Source organism: Limulus polyphemus, unplaced genomic scaffold, assembly GCF_000517525.1.
Source record: "Limulus polyphemus unplaced genomic scaffold, Limulus_polyphemus-2.1.2 Scaffold1866, whole genome shotgun sequence".
NCBI lineage: Eukaryota > Metazoa > Arthropoda > Merostomata > Xiphosura > Limulidae > Limulus > Limulus polyphemus.
The window spans coordinates 179,297-196,706 of NW_013667476.1; the positions used below are offsets into that span (position 1 = coordinate 179,297).

The 17,410-nt window shown below is 32.8% G+C and overlaps 2 protein-coding genes across 5 annotated transcripts in view; one reads left to right on the plus strand and one right to left on the minus strand.

Moving 5' to 3' along the window:
- Positions 1 to 7,249, plus strand: part of LOC111087202 — a 61,515-nt gene extending 54,266 nt beyond the window's left edge. For all 3 annotated transcript variants that reach the window (XM_022393055.1, XM_022393054.1, XM_022393056.1), the window contains exon 3: positions 6,826 to 7,249. In XM_022393055.1, coding sequence (XP_022248763.1) covers positions 6,826 to 6,960 — 135 coding nt within the window. In that variant the 3' untranslated portion in view covers positions 6,961 to 7,249. The remainder of the gene's footprint in view (positions 1 to 6,825) is intronic.
- Positions 7,250 to 11,071: 3,822 nt separating this feature from the next.
- The window catches only part of LOC106465202 (SUMO-activating enzyme subunit 1-like), a 20,127-nt gene continuing 13,788 nt past the window's right edge, over positions 11,072 to 17,410 (minus strand). Inside the window, exons 6-10 of one of the 2 annotated variants that reach the window (XM_022393058.1) lie at positions 17,043 to 17,145; positions 16,468 to 16,612; positions 14,835 to 14,904; positions 11,994 to 12,084; positions 11,072 to 11,652 (exon numbers count right to left, since the gene is read on the minus strand). In XM_022393058.1, coding sequence (XP_022248766.1) covers positions 11,995 to 12,084; positions 14,835 to 14,904; positions 16,468 to 16,612; positions 17,043 to 17,145 — 408 coding nt within the window. In that variant the 3' untranslated portion in view covers positions 11,072 to 11,652; position 11,994. Of the gene's footprint in view, positions 11,653 to 11,902; positions 12,085 to 14,834; positions 14,905 to 16,467; positions 16,613 to 17,042; positions 17,146 to 17,410 lie in introns of those variants that run through there. The other variant, XM_013925403.2, reaches the window with a different exon arrangement.

The window sequence follows — 17,410 nt, forward strand, 5'->3', positions numbered from 1 at the left end:
TGGGCAACTCCAACAGTTTTTTTTACCAAATCCCATGTAAATTGATCAAAATATGGCCGAGTAATTGACCAAAGCCCCAAAAATTATGCTTTTTTCTGATCTTTGCCCCCCCCCCCCAAAGACTACATATGGGCAAATCCAACTTTTTTATATCAATGTGTTGGACGCATGAAAAATGATATTTGTTCCCATTTTCATCTTTATTGTAGTAAATATGACCACGGAAACTCAAAATAAGCATTTTGGGTTGTTTGACCTTTGAGTCCATAAAATCCTTAAAAAAGGCCCAAATAAAAAAAGGAAGAGGAATCTGGGCGTATTGGACCACGGTATAAATCTACATAATTTCAAGTCAATCCGTCAGGAAATGAAGGAATGGGGGTCGACTGAAAAGTGTTTGGAAGAAGAAGAAGAAATAAGAAACAATGGAAAAACTGTATGTGCGGAGACATAATGAGAGTTTGACGAGAAAAACATTTTTGTAGTATCTGTTTTCACGTTGTTATTAAACGACGAAACTTAGAACTGGGCAGTGCTTACACTGCATAGTAAAAATTACTACAGTTTATAGTGTTTCAGATTCTGGGTGCACTCGTGTAATACAGCCCATGTTAAAAATATACATTCATAAAATTATCACAAATTACAAGAAGTTTTGTAATTTTTCAGTGTCCATACCTACGTTGAAATTCTGGTTAACTAAAGACTTGTTTAGATAATTCTTCCAATCATTCAGGATTCTTTATTATTTGATGAGATTCTCTACAACAATAAAAACTGTTGATTAATGAGAAGCTATTTTCCAAAATATTTTGCAACAAATGACTTTCATCTTGTTATAACCTTCGATAAGAAATGCTGGCTCATCGATTATTACTGGTTATGATATTATTTAAGCAATCGATTGGAAATGCTGTTTAAATAATCGAAAAGGCATTTTCTTAAACCGCTGATTAACTTATAATTGAATAACGATGTATTACCCATTAATATACTCTTTGTAGCTTCCCAGTGGCACAGCGGTATGTCTGCGGACTTACAACTCTAGAATCCGGGTTTCGATACCCGTGGTAGGCAGAGCACGGACAGCCCATTGTGTAGCTTTGTGCTTAATTACAAACAACCAATCAACCTTAAATGTATTAAAAGTTTGTAATCACGTTGCGTAAGGCACTCGCTGTACTGTATTCACGCTATATGAGACAGTCGCTGTATTATAATCACGTTGTGTAAGACAGTCGCTGTACTGTAATCATGTTGTGTAAGACTGTCGCTGTGTTGTAATCACTTTATATAAGACAGTTGTTGTGCTGTAATCACTTTGTTCAGGACATTCGCTGTGCTGTAATCACAGTGTATAACAACTGCCGTACTTTAGTCACGTTGTACAGGGCAGTCGCTGTGCTGTAATTACATTGTGTAAGACAATTGTACTGTAATCCGTTGAGTAGGATAGTCGTTGTACTTGTATCATGTTGTATAAGGCAGTTGCTATATTATAATCACGTTGCTTAGGGTAATTGCAGTGTTATAATTATGTAGAGTAAGACAATCGTTGTTCTGTAATTATGTTTTGTCAGACAGTCACTGTTTCATAATCACGTTTTGTAAGACAGTTGTGTAAGCATATTGAGTAAAGCAGTCGTTGTGCTGTAATCAGGTTGTCGCTGTGTTATATTAAAGTTTTAAAACAGTCATCGTACATAAATTATATTTGTAAATTACATTTTTTCATAATATTTAGTAACGAGCGATGTACTTGAGCGTAAATTGCAACAAGTGATAATCCCTTTTTTGTATTGTAATATTTGTATGTTTTTAAGTGCAAAGCAACATAATAGGCTGTATGCAGGTATCAAAACTCGATTCTTAGCATTGCCTCAGATTAACAGCCCAGCCACCAAGGGACTTTTGTATTTAATTAATGAAATGTTGTGCATATTATTAAATTAGGCAATAAGTGATTTATCTTCCTCGAAATGAAGGAAATTTTAAATTATGTACACTTACACACAAGTTCTTGAAAGGAATCCAGTGCATTAGAAAATATGAAAAAAAAAGTTATTTTAGTTTGATGCTGGTAAAACGCACTTTCAACTTAGACTTTTTTGGATGTCAGTTTTTATTTGAAAAAATTATTTATCACTTTTCAATTACATTTTGTTACTAGCGGATTAAAAAAGTGATAATTTTTATCAGCATGCATTTTTTCCGTATTAACTATGATTTTCCTTGAGTAATTCTTAACTTCATCTTAAAGCTAACTACAACGAAAAATATAAGCAACACTTGTGTAATGTATGCTGTTCCGGATATGAACAAAAATATTTAGTTATTTCACATAACTGCATAAGTTTCCTTATATGGAGACTGGCGGGAAGATTGCGAGGCATGCAAACAAGTCAGGTTTTGCTTGGCTGAGTCCTCCTCCCTCACATCTCCCGGGGCAAACTTCTTACATTGATACGTTCATAAAAGGGTTGACAAGACGTACGTCTCCTCGCAGTACTCGTGCGTTGATTAAAGTCAGTGAAGCGAAAAACGCTACGTCTAGCTGATCCTCGCAGGGATACGTACAGGTGGCTGATTGTCCACCGAGGGGAGCTCTATCCGTCAAGACACATGATCAGAGGCTAATGCCACTGGCGACTTTTGTGTCACGTTTCAAATTACTTCATTTGTCATACCCGTCAGGCTCGTTGACATATTCTTCCTGCTGTGGCTGCAGAGATGACCACTGTTGACACGCCCCCTAGTCCAGGATTCTAGTTACTCCGTGGTCCACATGGAGTAATTTACAATAAAAGGCAGTTTTCACATTGTGATAAATTGGATCCATACAGCTTAATATACATCAAACAGGGGGAGGGTTAGCTTCTGCGGTAAACCATCTTTAACTCCTCTACGATGACTGACTATAAATCTGGTAACCGGTAATAAAAATTAATCAAATAAAATAGAATCTGGCTGTACGCACATATCCCAACGCTAATAATAACGCAGATGGCACTGCATACAATCAAGTAATATATTTGAAATGTAACATTCTTTCGAAAAACACGTGTTTTCCTCTATAGTTTGCCTTTATCACCTCTTAACGTACAGAAAGTCAGCAACCTCAAACACAATTTTGTTTGTTTGTTATTAAGCATAAAGTTACACAAAGGACTATATGTGCTAATCGAAACCCAATTTTTAGCGTTGTAATCCCCCAGACTTACCGCTGAGCCATCACCACGGGGCCCTCCAACATAAATTAAAATCAAACATGAAAAATTTCAATTACAATTGCAAGATGCATTTCAGGGCCACTTGTCTTCAAGCTCTTTATTTAATGTACTGATAAATCACCACTGTTAAGAAGTGTTTAATGACATCAACTGTAAAAAAGTAATGCGAGTTATTGGCTCTGTAATTTTGCTTGTAAAGTTACTTAATCAATATCTTGACAATAATCAACAACAGATAAACTGCTTTTAGCATAGTTCTTGCACGAACCATAATTCCGAAAATATATTATAACCTGGCTACGTTCGCTTGTGATAGTGATTTTACTGGCAATAGATGATACACCGGAGATAAAATTATTACATATAAATGATAGAGTTTCGATTCTGTATTACATTAATATCTCGTGTGATCTAATGGTTAGCGTTTCGGATTACGGATTGGAAAGGCTCGAGTCGTAATATACCGTTGAAAACAACTTAACACCTTCATATGTGGCGCCGTTATGACTGTAACATTCGGTTAAGCACAGATGCAAAGGCGGTGGGTGCTTCTGACTAGTTACTCTACTTCTGATCAACAGTTATAAAGTAAGTATGTTTTTGAGCAGCGAAATGCTATTGAATACGCTTTTCACTTTCACCTGTGGACGCGTTATGGAAGTAACAGTCAATCTTGCTATTAGGTTAAGAGTAGATTCGTAGGCGACCGGTTTTGTTGACTGGATCCCCTTCCGTTGGCCAAGCGTTCTAAATTAATGGTGGCTATACCTGAATGTTAATCTTTTAAGTGAGCGGGTTTTTACATTTTATATGCAAAATTTAAAGATTTTTTTTTCTATAAGAATACATTATATTTGTTAATTAGATGAGTTAAAACGGGTTTAAACCTCGGAGAAATCAGAACGATTGTTTGTCCGGAAAGAGTATAAGGCTTAGGGCTAGTTTACAAATTTGTTTAATACTAATGCGTTGTTGAATGGTGATAACTAGACGAGAAGACGGCATGTGAGCTCGAGGTAAATACAAGGTTCAAGAGTAAACTCACGGTCGAAGCAGTGACCCAGGCACAGGATGTATGGTGATTTTGATGTGATTGTTGTACTGTGATAATCCGAGTGTTGTATGTTAATCGAGTTTATGTAACCGGTATACACGTATATAATACATAACTAAGCAAGAATTACCTGTTTAAAACCAGTGGCAGCATATCAATGAAAGATTGTCGTTTAACACCTGCCATCCCATTATGTTTTAGTACTGAGCCTAGAATGGTCAACTGGGGTGTCATTCCGGGCCTATGATTTAGGATTATTTTGATAGATCTCGATGAATGAAGCTCGGCACAACTTCTAAAACGAAAAAAATTAATAAATATTAATTAGAACACGACATGATGAAAGCTATATGGATTTTATTGTGATGGTACCATACTGGACATTATACCATCCTTATATTTACTCTTCGTTGCAAAATGGCATTTTTGATTTGAGAATCGCTAGAGAAATCATTTTGTAATGCATCAGCTTAAACACTGCATCTTTGGGCTTTACTGAGCCGTTAGTTTAACAAAAAATTGAAAGTAATGAATTTTTACATATGATTCCAACCCCCCCCCCCCCTACAAGATAATGATACTATTGTGCCCGTTTTTTTTTATGTTTAGCTCTTAATGCAGTAATCAATTGATGTACCTCCGATTCAGCTGGTATGTCAAATCGATTTGGATATCTTCAAATAAGTTCTTCCCTCATCCGACCTGGACCCACGGTTCAGCTTAATCGCTACACTTAAACCACATCTAGAACATTTCAAGCATGTTTCATTGTTACATCGTCTTACTTTACATTTACAAGTTAACTTCTCCATATTGGCTCTCATAACCTCGGGTCTCGAAAATAGTGCCAAACATCTACTTTTTTGACTAATAAAAAACAACCCAAATCTTTCCAGAATGACTTATTTTTATCTACATCAGGATGCCGGGCAAGCTCGTGTGGAAGGTGTTAAAAGATAATCGAATAAGCCTCGCAATAACAATAATTACCTACGCCATCGAAAGTGGACGGAGGTTATGTTTTCACCCCTGTGTGTGTGTGTGTTTGTCAGCAAGATTTCTCGAAAACGGCTGAATGGATTTGTACGAAAGTTGGTATACACTTCGACTATGACCCACCTTAGAAGTGATTAGTTTCCGTGGGTCAAGGTCACGAAAATAAAAAAAAATCCCTTTCTGTTAACACGATGACCGATTTTTCACACCATTTTTGCTCTATGACTCAGTCAACAATGATCGAATTTTCATTAAACTTGGTGGAAACGTGTAGAATATTATTCCCCATTGTCCTGCTAAAAATGGTCCGTGTGCGTTAATAATGATAGATATACTGACGCATTTTCGTATTTTTTGAGAGCCCAATATGATCAATGCTGCGTGGCGGAAGCATGCGCTCTACGGAGTGCCTTAGTTTTACCTCGAATTTAAAGTTGTTTTTTTTCACTCATATCCAATAATGTATTAGTATTTTCATATAATTACATTATATGAACAGTATGGTTTTAGGTCTTTTAATCGGTAGGGAAAATGGATTCAATAGATTTCTTTGAAATTGGCCATATATTATTCTGTAACAACGATTTTGATAGGGAGAGCTCAATGTAGTAAAAACAAATGACCTGAAATATTGTTTTCAACGCCAGATTTTCATGATCTATCTATCTATAATCCTTGTCTTAAATGTCATGACAGCAAACTAATTAGAGGTGTATTTGGGAAATAACAGGGTGAGTATCAGCTAAACCAAATCGCTCCGTCACAGGTGCCCGATTACGAGTTCTTGTTAAACCCCAGGTGCTAATAATAGCAGTGGGATGGAACTAAGACTTTTGTTCCACACGGGAGTTATAAGGTGAATTTCGTGCTATCTATATGACTCAGTCCACGGCATCGGTCAGTCGCAGGTGAAAGTCCCCGACCACTGATCATTTACAGAAACAATTAAAGAGCAGCTAAATCGTATCATACGGTTATCTGCACGTGAATTATAGATTTCCATGATCACATTTTACTCTGTAACCAGGTGACCTGAACACCTGTGCAGGAGTAAAAGATACGTCACAGCAGGTATCACTCCAGCAAGCCGTATCGTTAGAATCTATTATTTATGTAAATCGTATTAGCGAAGAATGATTACCGTTCCAGTCACAACGTCTGAAATACACGCGAAGCTATGTAGCATTTAATTCGTACATATGCCGTTTCCTTTTTAGCATAACTGTTTGTATAGCAGATGATTAAAATCTTGACCTGTGAACCTTTATTTATACAATATGATCTGAAATTAAAAGAAAAATGCAGTTGTAATAACAGTATATATAGAAGTTATATGCATATAGTATTCAATGTTTTGAAAATCGATGACGTTATTCAAGGTTAACTGTGTAAAGTCTGTGCAATATATATATATATATTGCTGTTACTCTTACCTTATTTAATTTATATCTAAAAATTATGCTTTCTCATGTTTCGTAGGTATTAACTCTTTGATTTTCCTTGCGATAACGTTATTCACAAGTTTGTAACTTTCTGTTCACTTAGAAAGATGAAGATCACAACTCGCGAGAGTCACACTCAACTCGTCATTGGACAGTGACTTTACTTCGTCTGACTCTACTTGTTCAGTTCAGTCTCCCCTGGCGATTCTTCGAGAGAAACATACTGTACATGTCTTGAAGAACTGAGTAACTTTGTGAAAGTCTCAAAACTATCACCTCTTATTAACGATTGGAACAACTTGGCGTGAAAGCTTGACAAGCAATATCTGTTGAAGATTTGACAAAAAAAAAAAGTTTTCAAAGCAATATCTTTCCAATTGAAAACAATCATCCTCTCTCTTGTTTAGCCTTTTCAAGCAATTAACTAATTTATTATTAGAAATAGAAATGATTGGTTTAAAAAAGCAAAACTGTTATATAATACTTTAGCTGGGATGACATTTCTTTAACATTGTGTTTCATGCCCGTTGACGTGTATGTGTATTTAATTCAAATATAAAAAAGGTGACATTTTTAATGCTCCTATCCATATGTATATACACGTACCTTTTAAGACATTATTTATTTATTACACATTCTACCATTTTACGAAGAACCTGAGACATTAATTATCGTGAATGTAAATTTGGAGCTTAGGCGTAAGTAAAAACCACTGAACTTTTACGATCATGTAATAGACTCCTTTATCATTAATATATGTTTTACTTTTTGTTCCTGTTCCCACCAACTATCAACCTACTCAATTCTAACGACCAGTAGTTATTATTTTAAACAACTTTTCGAAAGTAAAACGTATTATACTGAAACTTCTAATCTGGTGTTCACACGTCAAGAATATTCCCATCTTAAAATGACGATTAAATTAAAGCAAGTTCGGTTAAATAAAAGTATAATTCCTTGAAGATTCTGTGAATGGTGACGTTTTATTAAAGTTATTCATGAAGAATCAATCTAATAACGGATATAGAGATGCTAACAGAAATGATGGCGTCACGTGACTACCTCTGTTAGTTGAGTTTCAACAGAAGAAATGTTACACACAACTTTCCAAATTGACACAAATTGAGCTTTATGATATTTGAAAAAATAAAATAAATAAATATAAATTTCAAAGGAAAACTATAAGCTCTGGGCAAAATAACTAGGCTAGACTGTTATATAAATTTGAAAAATGCAAAAATCAGCGTACAAGAGGACACCTTGAAAGATACAACTGATTGGATATCAGTATATAAATAATCAAGAATTATTAAACAAGCTGTAAAACCCAGATGTTGGTTAACTAAAAATAATACAGAATTTCAAACTTTTATAAGTTTCAAAACCTCTTTGTTTGTATAACAAAAGTTTCAAAGTTTCTTCGAAAGAAAAGGACAAAGAAAGTTGAAAAAACAAATAAAGAACGATTTAAAAAGCTACAAAATCCAAATATAGGTTAAATACAAAATAATACAGAGTTTCAAACTTTACAGTATCAAAACCTCTTTCTATAACAAAAGTTTCAAAGTTGTAAGGTCAAAAGGGACGTCCAATTTTCTCTTGTTTATTTACCAGCAGTTCTTTCCTAGATACAGCATTTTAGACTTGCCAATAAAGACAGAAAGTACATTAAACGTCGAAATTTGTAAAATGTTTTTAAACTTGTACCTTTTATTCTTTACTGGTAAAGTAGTTCTTATTTCGAAAGAATTACAGAACTTTCGGAAGGCCTGCCAACCTTGAGTTATCGGGTTTCTTTAACTGTAATTCATGCATTATTCTTACCCTACATCTTCTATAAAAAAACAACAACATTGTAGTTATATGTCAACAAAGAAAATTGAAATGGATTCTAAAAAAGTTTGAAAGTGTTCATCATATCTTGTTAGATCAAACAAAACGTGATTTGTTAAACCGACAACATGAATATTTAACGAGTATATAACGTTTGTTTGTAATTAAGCACAAAGCTACACAATGGGCTATCTGTGCCATATCCACCACAGTTATTGAAACCCCGGTTTCTAGCATTATTTATAATGAGAAAGCCCAGAACAAATTAATATTTTAAAGGACATATAAGTTACTTTGAGCTTTATTAAAAAACAACAACAAGGACTACATAACATTTTCATTAACTTAACATTAGTAAGTAGAAAATAGAACTAGTGTATTTGACGAATTATATTTCCCGATGGCAGAACTCGTAATATTTTCTATAAACACCCTAAATCCTTTCATTATTTTCTCTGACCACGATATTACATTATTTGTTGAAAAAGTAATCTTTTTTCAACATTTCTCATTGATGTTTTTGGTTTCGACCCTCTTTCCGTATTTTACATTTCTAAAACGCTATTTATAATCCAAGAGTGGTATCTGTTGGAAACGACAGACGAGTGCCCTTGAAATTGTGGATTCATAAACACTTTTCATAGATTTAATCCACAAAATATAAAAATAATATATTTGAAGAACTGATTCATGTTTTTCCCTTAACTTGTGGTCAAAATAGTCATAAGATTCATGAAAACAAATTTATAAAGTCATTACCTAGTTCTATTCGAATAACATATGGGTCACAATTCTTTGACGTGGAGGGTATTTCTTTTTCATGTTTGATCAGGGAATGTGAAACCACCTTATAAAGCACTAAAATAAAACACTTTTAAAAATACATTACCTGCCAACCAACTTAACAACCATATATATAAAACTGTGTACAGTAAAATGTATTAATGAAGAAATAAACGTGTTATTAATAATTTTATGAAAACCTTCTCAAACATTATATTACTTATTCTGTCTTACATCGATAATGAATTCGTATGGTATTTCAGGAGCTAGAAAACAGAAGGTTTCTAATCTATAAATGTTATTTTAAGCTAGCTATTCCAGATTTGTTTAATCATTAGTTCAATTTGAGTTTTTCATGACTTTCTTTTATGAAAAAAAAAAACAATATGACACACACACACAAAGTTAGTTCATATAACCCCACTAAATAAAGGAAGGTTTGATGATGGAAAAACATTTGACACACACACACTCTCATGTATCGCCAAAGTTTGAAAAATTGCTGTTTTAGTCTGTAACTTCAAAACTAGAGACAGCTAGCACATTTAGCTTTTGTTTAGCTATATGTAAAATCAAACCAAAAAACAAACTTTCTAAATTACAAACTACTTCACTTCTGTAACACAATTCATAAGTGTTGTCTTCATTTTTTCTTTCACATGTATATACAACGAACATAATTTTTTATTTTCATTAATATTGAACTCAAGTCTTCTAGATTTAAAAGTTTTTGTAAAAAGCTACAGAAGAGCTACCTTTGCTAGTCATCCCTAATTTTGAACTGGTAAACTAGAAGGAAGGTAGCTAGTGAAAGGCTTCAGCCAGCAGTTGTTGGGTTACTGCATTACAGTGGAATTTGACCATCATTCTTATAGCTCCCACAATCCCTTAGTGTGGAGCACATCTGTGCCACTAAGGTTGCAAACACAAACGATTGGATTCACAGTATCAGCACAATAATCATCTAGGCCACACCCAACCTATCAAGTCTTCCATTTTCCCTACAAGAAAACTTATATAATACATTGTAGTTTTTTTCTTCACATGAACACTGTGGTCATAGTTAGGTTCAAACTGAATCAACTACGTTTGATTGCCATGATATAACTGAAAAAATAAGTTCATGATATTTACCATCACTTTTGTTCACTCATGCTATACATAAGCCAACATATGTATATATATTGACTAATTAAATGTTTTCCAAACTTACGCTATAGAAGTTCATACACCCTATTTCATCAAGTTGTAAAGTTCTTAGTAAAGAATTTATTTGATTTAATTTTAATGAATATTTTGATTACAAATGATTTCACTGCACATTACATTTGAATTTGGACATGACAATTTACCATTCAAAAACTAAAATCCTTAACATTTTATCTCGATTTACATATTTGATAAGTAAGCCAATAAATGCCAACTATTATTTCAAACTCTGCCCTTCACTACAACTGAACTGTCATCAAAATGGTTGTATACAAATGTTGATGGAAAGTTTATCTGTGCTTCTGCAGATACAAACATTTTTATTACTGGTACAAACATGAAACCTTGACTCATTTGCAAAGATTACAGATGTCCAACACTAGTTTTCAATTCTAATGATCCCACAAAAGGTCAAAGGAGATGTTTGATCAACTGCAAGGCTAAAGAATGGCTTCTAAGCTTTAAACCAGGCTTATAGTACCTTCTCTTTACCATTTAGCCATTGATAATTATTCTAATTGCTGTTCTGAGGTCCACACATCCTTCAGGCAGAGAGCTGGTCATACCTACTGGCCATGTCGTGTAGATTTGAACAAAGACGTTCAAAAATCTTTTTCAGATTATCCACAGTATAAACCAATTGTCTGATTTCATGTCCAGTCCACAATCTTCCTCTAACAGACCTAGGAGCACCAAATTTGAATTAACACCCTTCTCCTTTTATTCAGTTTTGACAGTCTGAACTTCCAAATAGTCTTCTCACCAGTAGCAGGTGGCATTGTTATACAATTACAGAAAGAGAGTTAGATGAAATGAGGATAATGTCTTTTCATAGTTGGTATCATATACAAAATGTGTTGAAACAGCTGTGATTTATGATAACAGGAGAAATGACATATAATTTTTGGAACTGCTTATAGCACAATGACCAACAATAATAGTGTCAGTTTTAACTAATTTCAGTAAAACTGTAGCATGAAAAACAAGAAAACTGTATTAAATCAAAATACTAGTTAACACTGAATTTTTCAATAGCTGTGTCATCTGTCACTTCTACAAAAGAACAATCATCACTAAGGAACTCGGGTGGAAAACCGTCTTCTACCTAGTTTTAAGTAAAATGTGATTAAAAGCATATATGATTAATCAAGTTTATAACTGTGAAAATAATTACAAAATTATTTTGCTTAAAAACTTGTATTTGATGCAAAAATATTCAAACTGTATCACTATGCAGGTCCACTTAGGTACAAGAATTGTAAGTTAAACCTATATACACGTACTTGTACACACTGTATCCAAATGTTCAGTCAGGTGCAAATCTTATTTTACAAGTAAATATACCAAAAGCCTTATCACCAATATAAAAAAATGTTTATTTCTGTATTCAAACTGATAATTAATGTTGAAGTGAACAAAATTCAGAAACTCAAAGGATCAATCTACATTATCGTCCAAAATGTTCAACCACTCCACTACCATCTTGCCCATCAAATAAGAAGAAATTCTTCAAAGGAGCATCTTTTGCAGAAACTGCCTATAAAGCAAACAATGAATCCCATTAAAAAAATGTAACAAAATATATTATTTAAAACTAAAACCCTTTTCTCTGGTACTATGGTAACAAACATCAATAATAGGTTAGTTTTGCATAAACATACACAAATTTTTATATAAAGATGTATCAAAATAATAGTATCATGTCTGTATTTCAAAAAGCTGTAAAAACACCACAAACAAACAATATTTAAGCTAACAAATCTGTAATACCACCATCACCAATAAAAGCCAAATAGAAAGTGTATTTCTTATTTCAATTGCTATTAAAAAGAATTCATTTTGAAACGCAGTTTAAGATAGACCAGCTAATAAATAGTACGTGCTTTTATTATTGATAAAAAGTGTAGAAAGATGATCATTAAATAGCAAAGGTGAGCTAGACAAAAAATTCATCACGTAAATCTAATATATATGATTTTTAAATATGTAGTTATTTCTATCTTTAATTGTAATATTAATAAATTTAATTCATTAATGAAAATAATTTGAATCACAAGTTTTTTGAAAACATTCTTAAAACACACTACTCAAAATAATTAAGGGATAATTAGTTTTCTATATTTTAACTGTGACAACTGCTGTTATTAAATACAGGCAATGGTATCCTTGAGTTCATTTTTATGCAAAACAAGTGTCGGGTGACCAGTAATGTGATATGTAAATCTTCACTAATGAAGTCCATTTGTACTAGATTTTGTACCTAATAAATGTCCAAATATTTGTTAAAAAGGTGTGTGATCACTTCAAACACTAATGCAAGTCATACATCATTGTAGCACACTTAGAATGAGAGAATGAAAGAGCTGCTGGGGAAATATAACTCACTACTTCATCAGAGCTGTTTCCAGTTTATCAGTACTGGATGGGGCAAATCATGTGTTGCAGAATCTTTCCAGAGCATCCCCTACATGTTACAATCAGTTTCAAATACAGTAAATTCACGGTCAAATCTATTCACTCAATACTCTCTTCTTCCAGGAAATTGCTAAATATTTGAGCACAATGGGTGTAAACATTATCTTTTAGAATAAAGTTCTGACCATTTACAACTGCGTATGGTAAAATCAATGGTTCTAAAAACTACATTCTTATATTGTATAACATATTGTAGCACATAAAGGTCAATTTGGCCACCAATACTGACCCCTGCCCAGACTAGTATGCCATCACTATCATATGTTTGTCTTCCTCTGTGAAATTGAGATTGGATCTGGTTCTGGCCACTCTTCAAATGTGTACTGGCTTCAGTAGAAAGCATGATTCATGGATAAAGAAGGCATTTGTCTTCATTTCATTTGGCCGATTCACATGTGCTCGACATCAATGAAGATGGGCTGTTTCATAGTTATGGATCAGAAAAACACAAACTATTCATCAGTTGGCACAGAGGAAAGCCTGTTTTTGACCATTTGCATGTTGACTGGTTATCTAGTTGATGCTCTGAATTGTTGTTTCAGTTAGGAGTCTGAGGCCTGCAGGTTGAATCAACCTCAATGTTAAATAGTGGTTGTCAACAATAGTCAAGGTTATAGTTAACTGTACTGGTGGACTGAAACAAGTCCGCAACTCGATAGCCATACTTTATGATACTCATACAACTAAATGACAGTTTATTGTGTTTGATCGACTCCTAGTTATCCTACTGCTCTACAAATAATGAAAAGTCCAAATGTCTTCACTGACACTGAGGTCCTGGCATGTTTTCTTGTCAATATGGATCTCTTTACAAACTATACCATCGTTCATACTACTGAGAGCACACTGAATTTTCTTCACTCTTATACACCATTGAAATGTGCATATCAAATCACATAACTAGTTATCTAACACATTTTGTATAAAAATGACCATGGGTACTAATAACATCATTTAATAATAGTTGTGTCCCAGAGAAGACTTCTGTGATCCCTTAATGTTTTTTGAGCTGTGAATAACACATCAAAACATACATCATCACTTTATGTTGTATATAGCTCTTAATATAAGTAATGCAAACAAGAAATAATATAGTTTCTCAATGGCAAAATTTCTATTTGGCAAGATTGTGACTTGCACCAACAGCTGTCAGGCTTACCAGCACTGAATACAGTTCAGAGTTCAACTAGTATATAGTACAAAAGAGTTTATCCAATGCAGATATATCGTTTCATTTTCAGATCAGTTTACAGATGTGGATAATGGGTACTGATTTTAACTTTAGGAAAAATATAATGAGAAGAATAAGCTAAAAGTAAGTACTGTTGACTAGTAGATCCTGACCATGAGGAACAGAATTAAACCTCTGTGACTTAAACATGTTCATTATTTGTTTTTGCAAGAGCATACTCCCATTAAAATTGCAGTCTATTTATGTAAATTATGCATGTTAAGTTGGGCAAATGTACCTTATGCCTGGGGAAGCATACACTATGGAGTTTCATTGTTCTGGAGCAATTGAAGGATCTAAAAAAATCACATAACCCTGTGATGCTCAAGAAAATTAATATTAATTTGAACTGGATCATCATTAATGGGCAAATATTATTTGTTTTAACAATATAAAAAACAGGAACATCACATAAGATGTTCCTGAATTTATAAACTATATCACCAAACAAACATTTTAAACAATTGGTTTAATAAAATACAAATTAGAACATCTTAATAATCATAATACTTAGCACTTAATGACATTATGTGAGACTACTTTGTACATGAGCACTAACACACAGTTCAGACAAGGCTTACCTTAATAATGTCTTGAGATAGAACACCACCTACAACAGCACAGATGGGACTAAGTTCTCCAAAAGTTTTGCTGCAAATTGATATTTGAACAAAATAAATTTAGAGTAGAAATACAAAAAGCAAAAACTATATCACAAAAAACAAAAACTATGACACTATCTGCTATGCTCCAATTCTACACACTTTTTCTAACAACATTCATGTTCAAGTAAATTTTGGATAGCACATAGATAATCTGCAATTAGTTGACACATTTTTCTTAAGTTTAAATATTTAGTTTTATTTCCATATTAGAATTACAAAACTTTTTGGTTCAGAAAATGTTGATTCTAATTCTACTGGGATGAGTTTCATATTCATTAATATTACAAGGCTAAACAGAATTATAAAACTTTATAGAGAAATTATGTTTATATCAATACGAGTGAAACATTTGGATTTTGTAAGTCTTCGGTACAGCCTCTAGTACATTTAATTCCTATGTTAATGTACATCTTTGTACATGTATTACACTCAATTACAGGCAAGATGCTTGAAGTTCATGTTTAAAAAAATACTGAAAAAGTTAATTTTACATAATAAGCTATAAAAAATGAGTAACAATGAAACAGAACACAATATTTGGACAGATAAAAACAAAATCTGAAACTTGACATTTAATAGAATCAGGCAATGATGATATTAGACTGTACAACTACTCTTTGGCACATAGGGAATTAAAACAAAACAAGTTTATAATATTAGTTTATCTTTTCATTCTGGCATAGGTATATAGATAATAAATCACATTTTCTCAGAGTCAGTAAACAGTAAAAACAACTGACTTATAGAATACCATTATATAACTACAGAGTTGAAAAAGTTGTTGTAATATGTTCTTTCATTGGGCTGGTTATTTTATATTATTTGGTGAAAACAATGTAAAGCCAGTCCACATAACAATAACAAATTAGGTAATTTCTTCTTTAATATTTCCTTACAGGCCACTATCACTTGCACACATTTGTAAGCCATAGTTCACAAATAACATATTCCCTTTCAACAGAAATCTACTCACTAACAGTATTATGACTACTTTACAAATAAACTTACTTGTACAATTTCATGGGTGTTATACACAATAACTAACATTTCACTAACTTCTAAATCACTGAATGAACTGAATTAACTAAAAATGCTTCATTGATTCTCATATTTATAATGTAACTTTACTTCAAGATACTTTAAAAAGGCTTTCCAACACTAACATTTACAAATATTTTAAGTATTCTAGGACTCCTTTTATAAACTTTCTAATTCTAGCATCATCATAATGTTAGCAGCTCCCTCTAGCAATCAACCAAATTAAAACTTTGAAAATATAGTTAATAATTACTCCAGTAAAGAATCTTTACTTGGTAATAATGGACGTTCTTCCATTGACAGGAAAATAATGAACATGATACTAGACCAAAACATTAATTCTTTTTGTATACTTTGCAAAGTTATATCTACAGCACAATATATGGAAAATTCTTTGCCTTAGGAAAGCACCTAACAGCTGTTTGTTTCCGAGATTTCCTTATCGACAGTAATTATTATTTATTACTAAAAAGTAAAGAAACCTTACTGTCTTAACAAAGCTAAAACTTACTCCAAAAACACATCACCAAGTCGAGTTCGATCAACACCCAGATCATCTAAAGTTTCATCTCTTAATTTAATCAGCTCTGCAGTGTCAGTGGTTCGATTTTGTGGTAATGGTGGTCGCTTATGATTTGACAGAAATCTGAAAAGAACTAATCATAACAAATCTCTTGTGAAAAATAAACAAATCTTCTTTAAAAATGTTTAATTATTATTGAGAAGTGCAGTAAGAGAAACTACTCTCAAAGTTACAAATTTTCACAAATATCTTCCAAGATTTACTATTAATCATGAAACACAGTTCACTTTGTCTACACATAGGATTTTTTATTCAGATTTCATTAATTAAATAACATCAACAGGATCAGTGTTATTGTTTTTTGGTAAATGTTATATGATTATAGTGTTTTGTGAAAGGATACTAAGCATGCACCTCTTTGAAGAAAAGGTTAACTACCTTTAGTTATATAATGTTTTTAAATTTTAACATTTTATCAGGTTTACAAAAATGTGGTTATCATAAGCAAGTTGCATTTACACATTAGTGCATCTATAAAACTCCTGAACTATAAAAATACATACCATGTGTAAGAAGAAATATTGAAGACGTTCGTCTATCTATACCCACACCAGCTTTTCCAGATTTTACAGCTAATGCCTTTTCCAAAGGTACAAATTCAACAGTCTAAAGTAGAATATCATTAAAACATAAAAATCAAAGTCAGTTCATTTATATTTCTTGTTTTCTAGAATAACATCATTGTTAATTATCACCTTCTATACATAAAAATACAAGATACAATGAAGAAACTACCATGGTAAAAACTTGTAAATATATTCATAAATGTGTGAATGCAATTGAGTGTTAAGTTATACCCTATGGTAAGTCTAAAAAAAATATACACTGAGTGTTCAGAAGTAAATAGACACCTAATTTTTCATCATTTAAC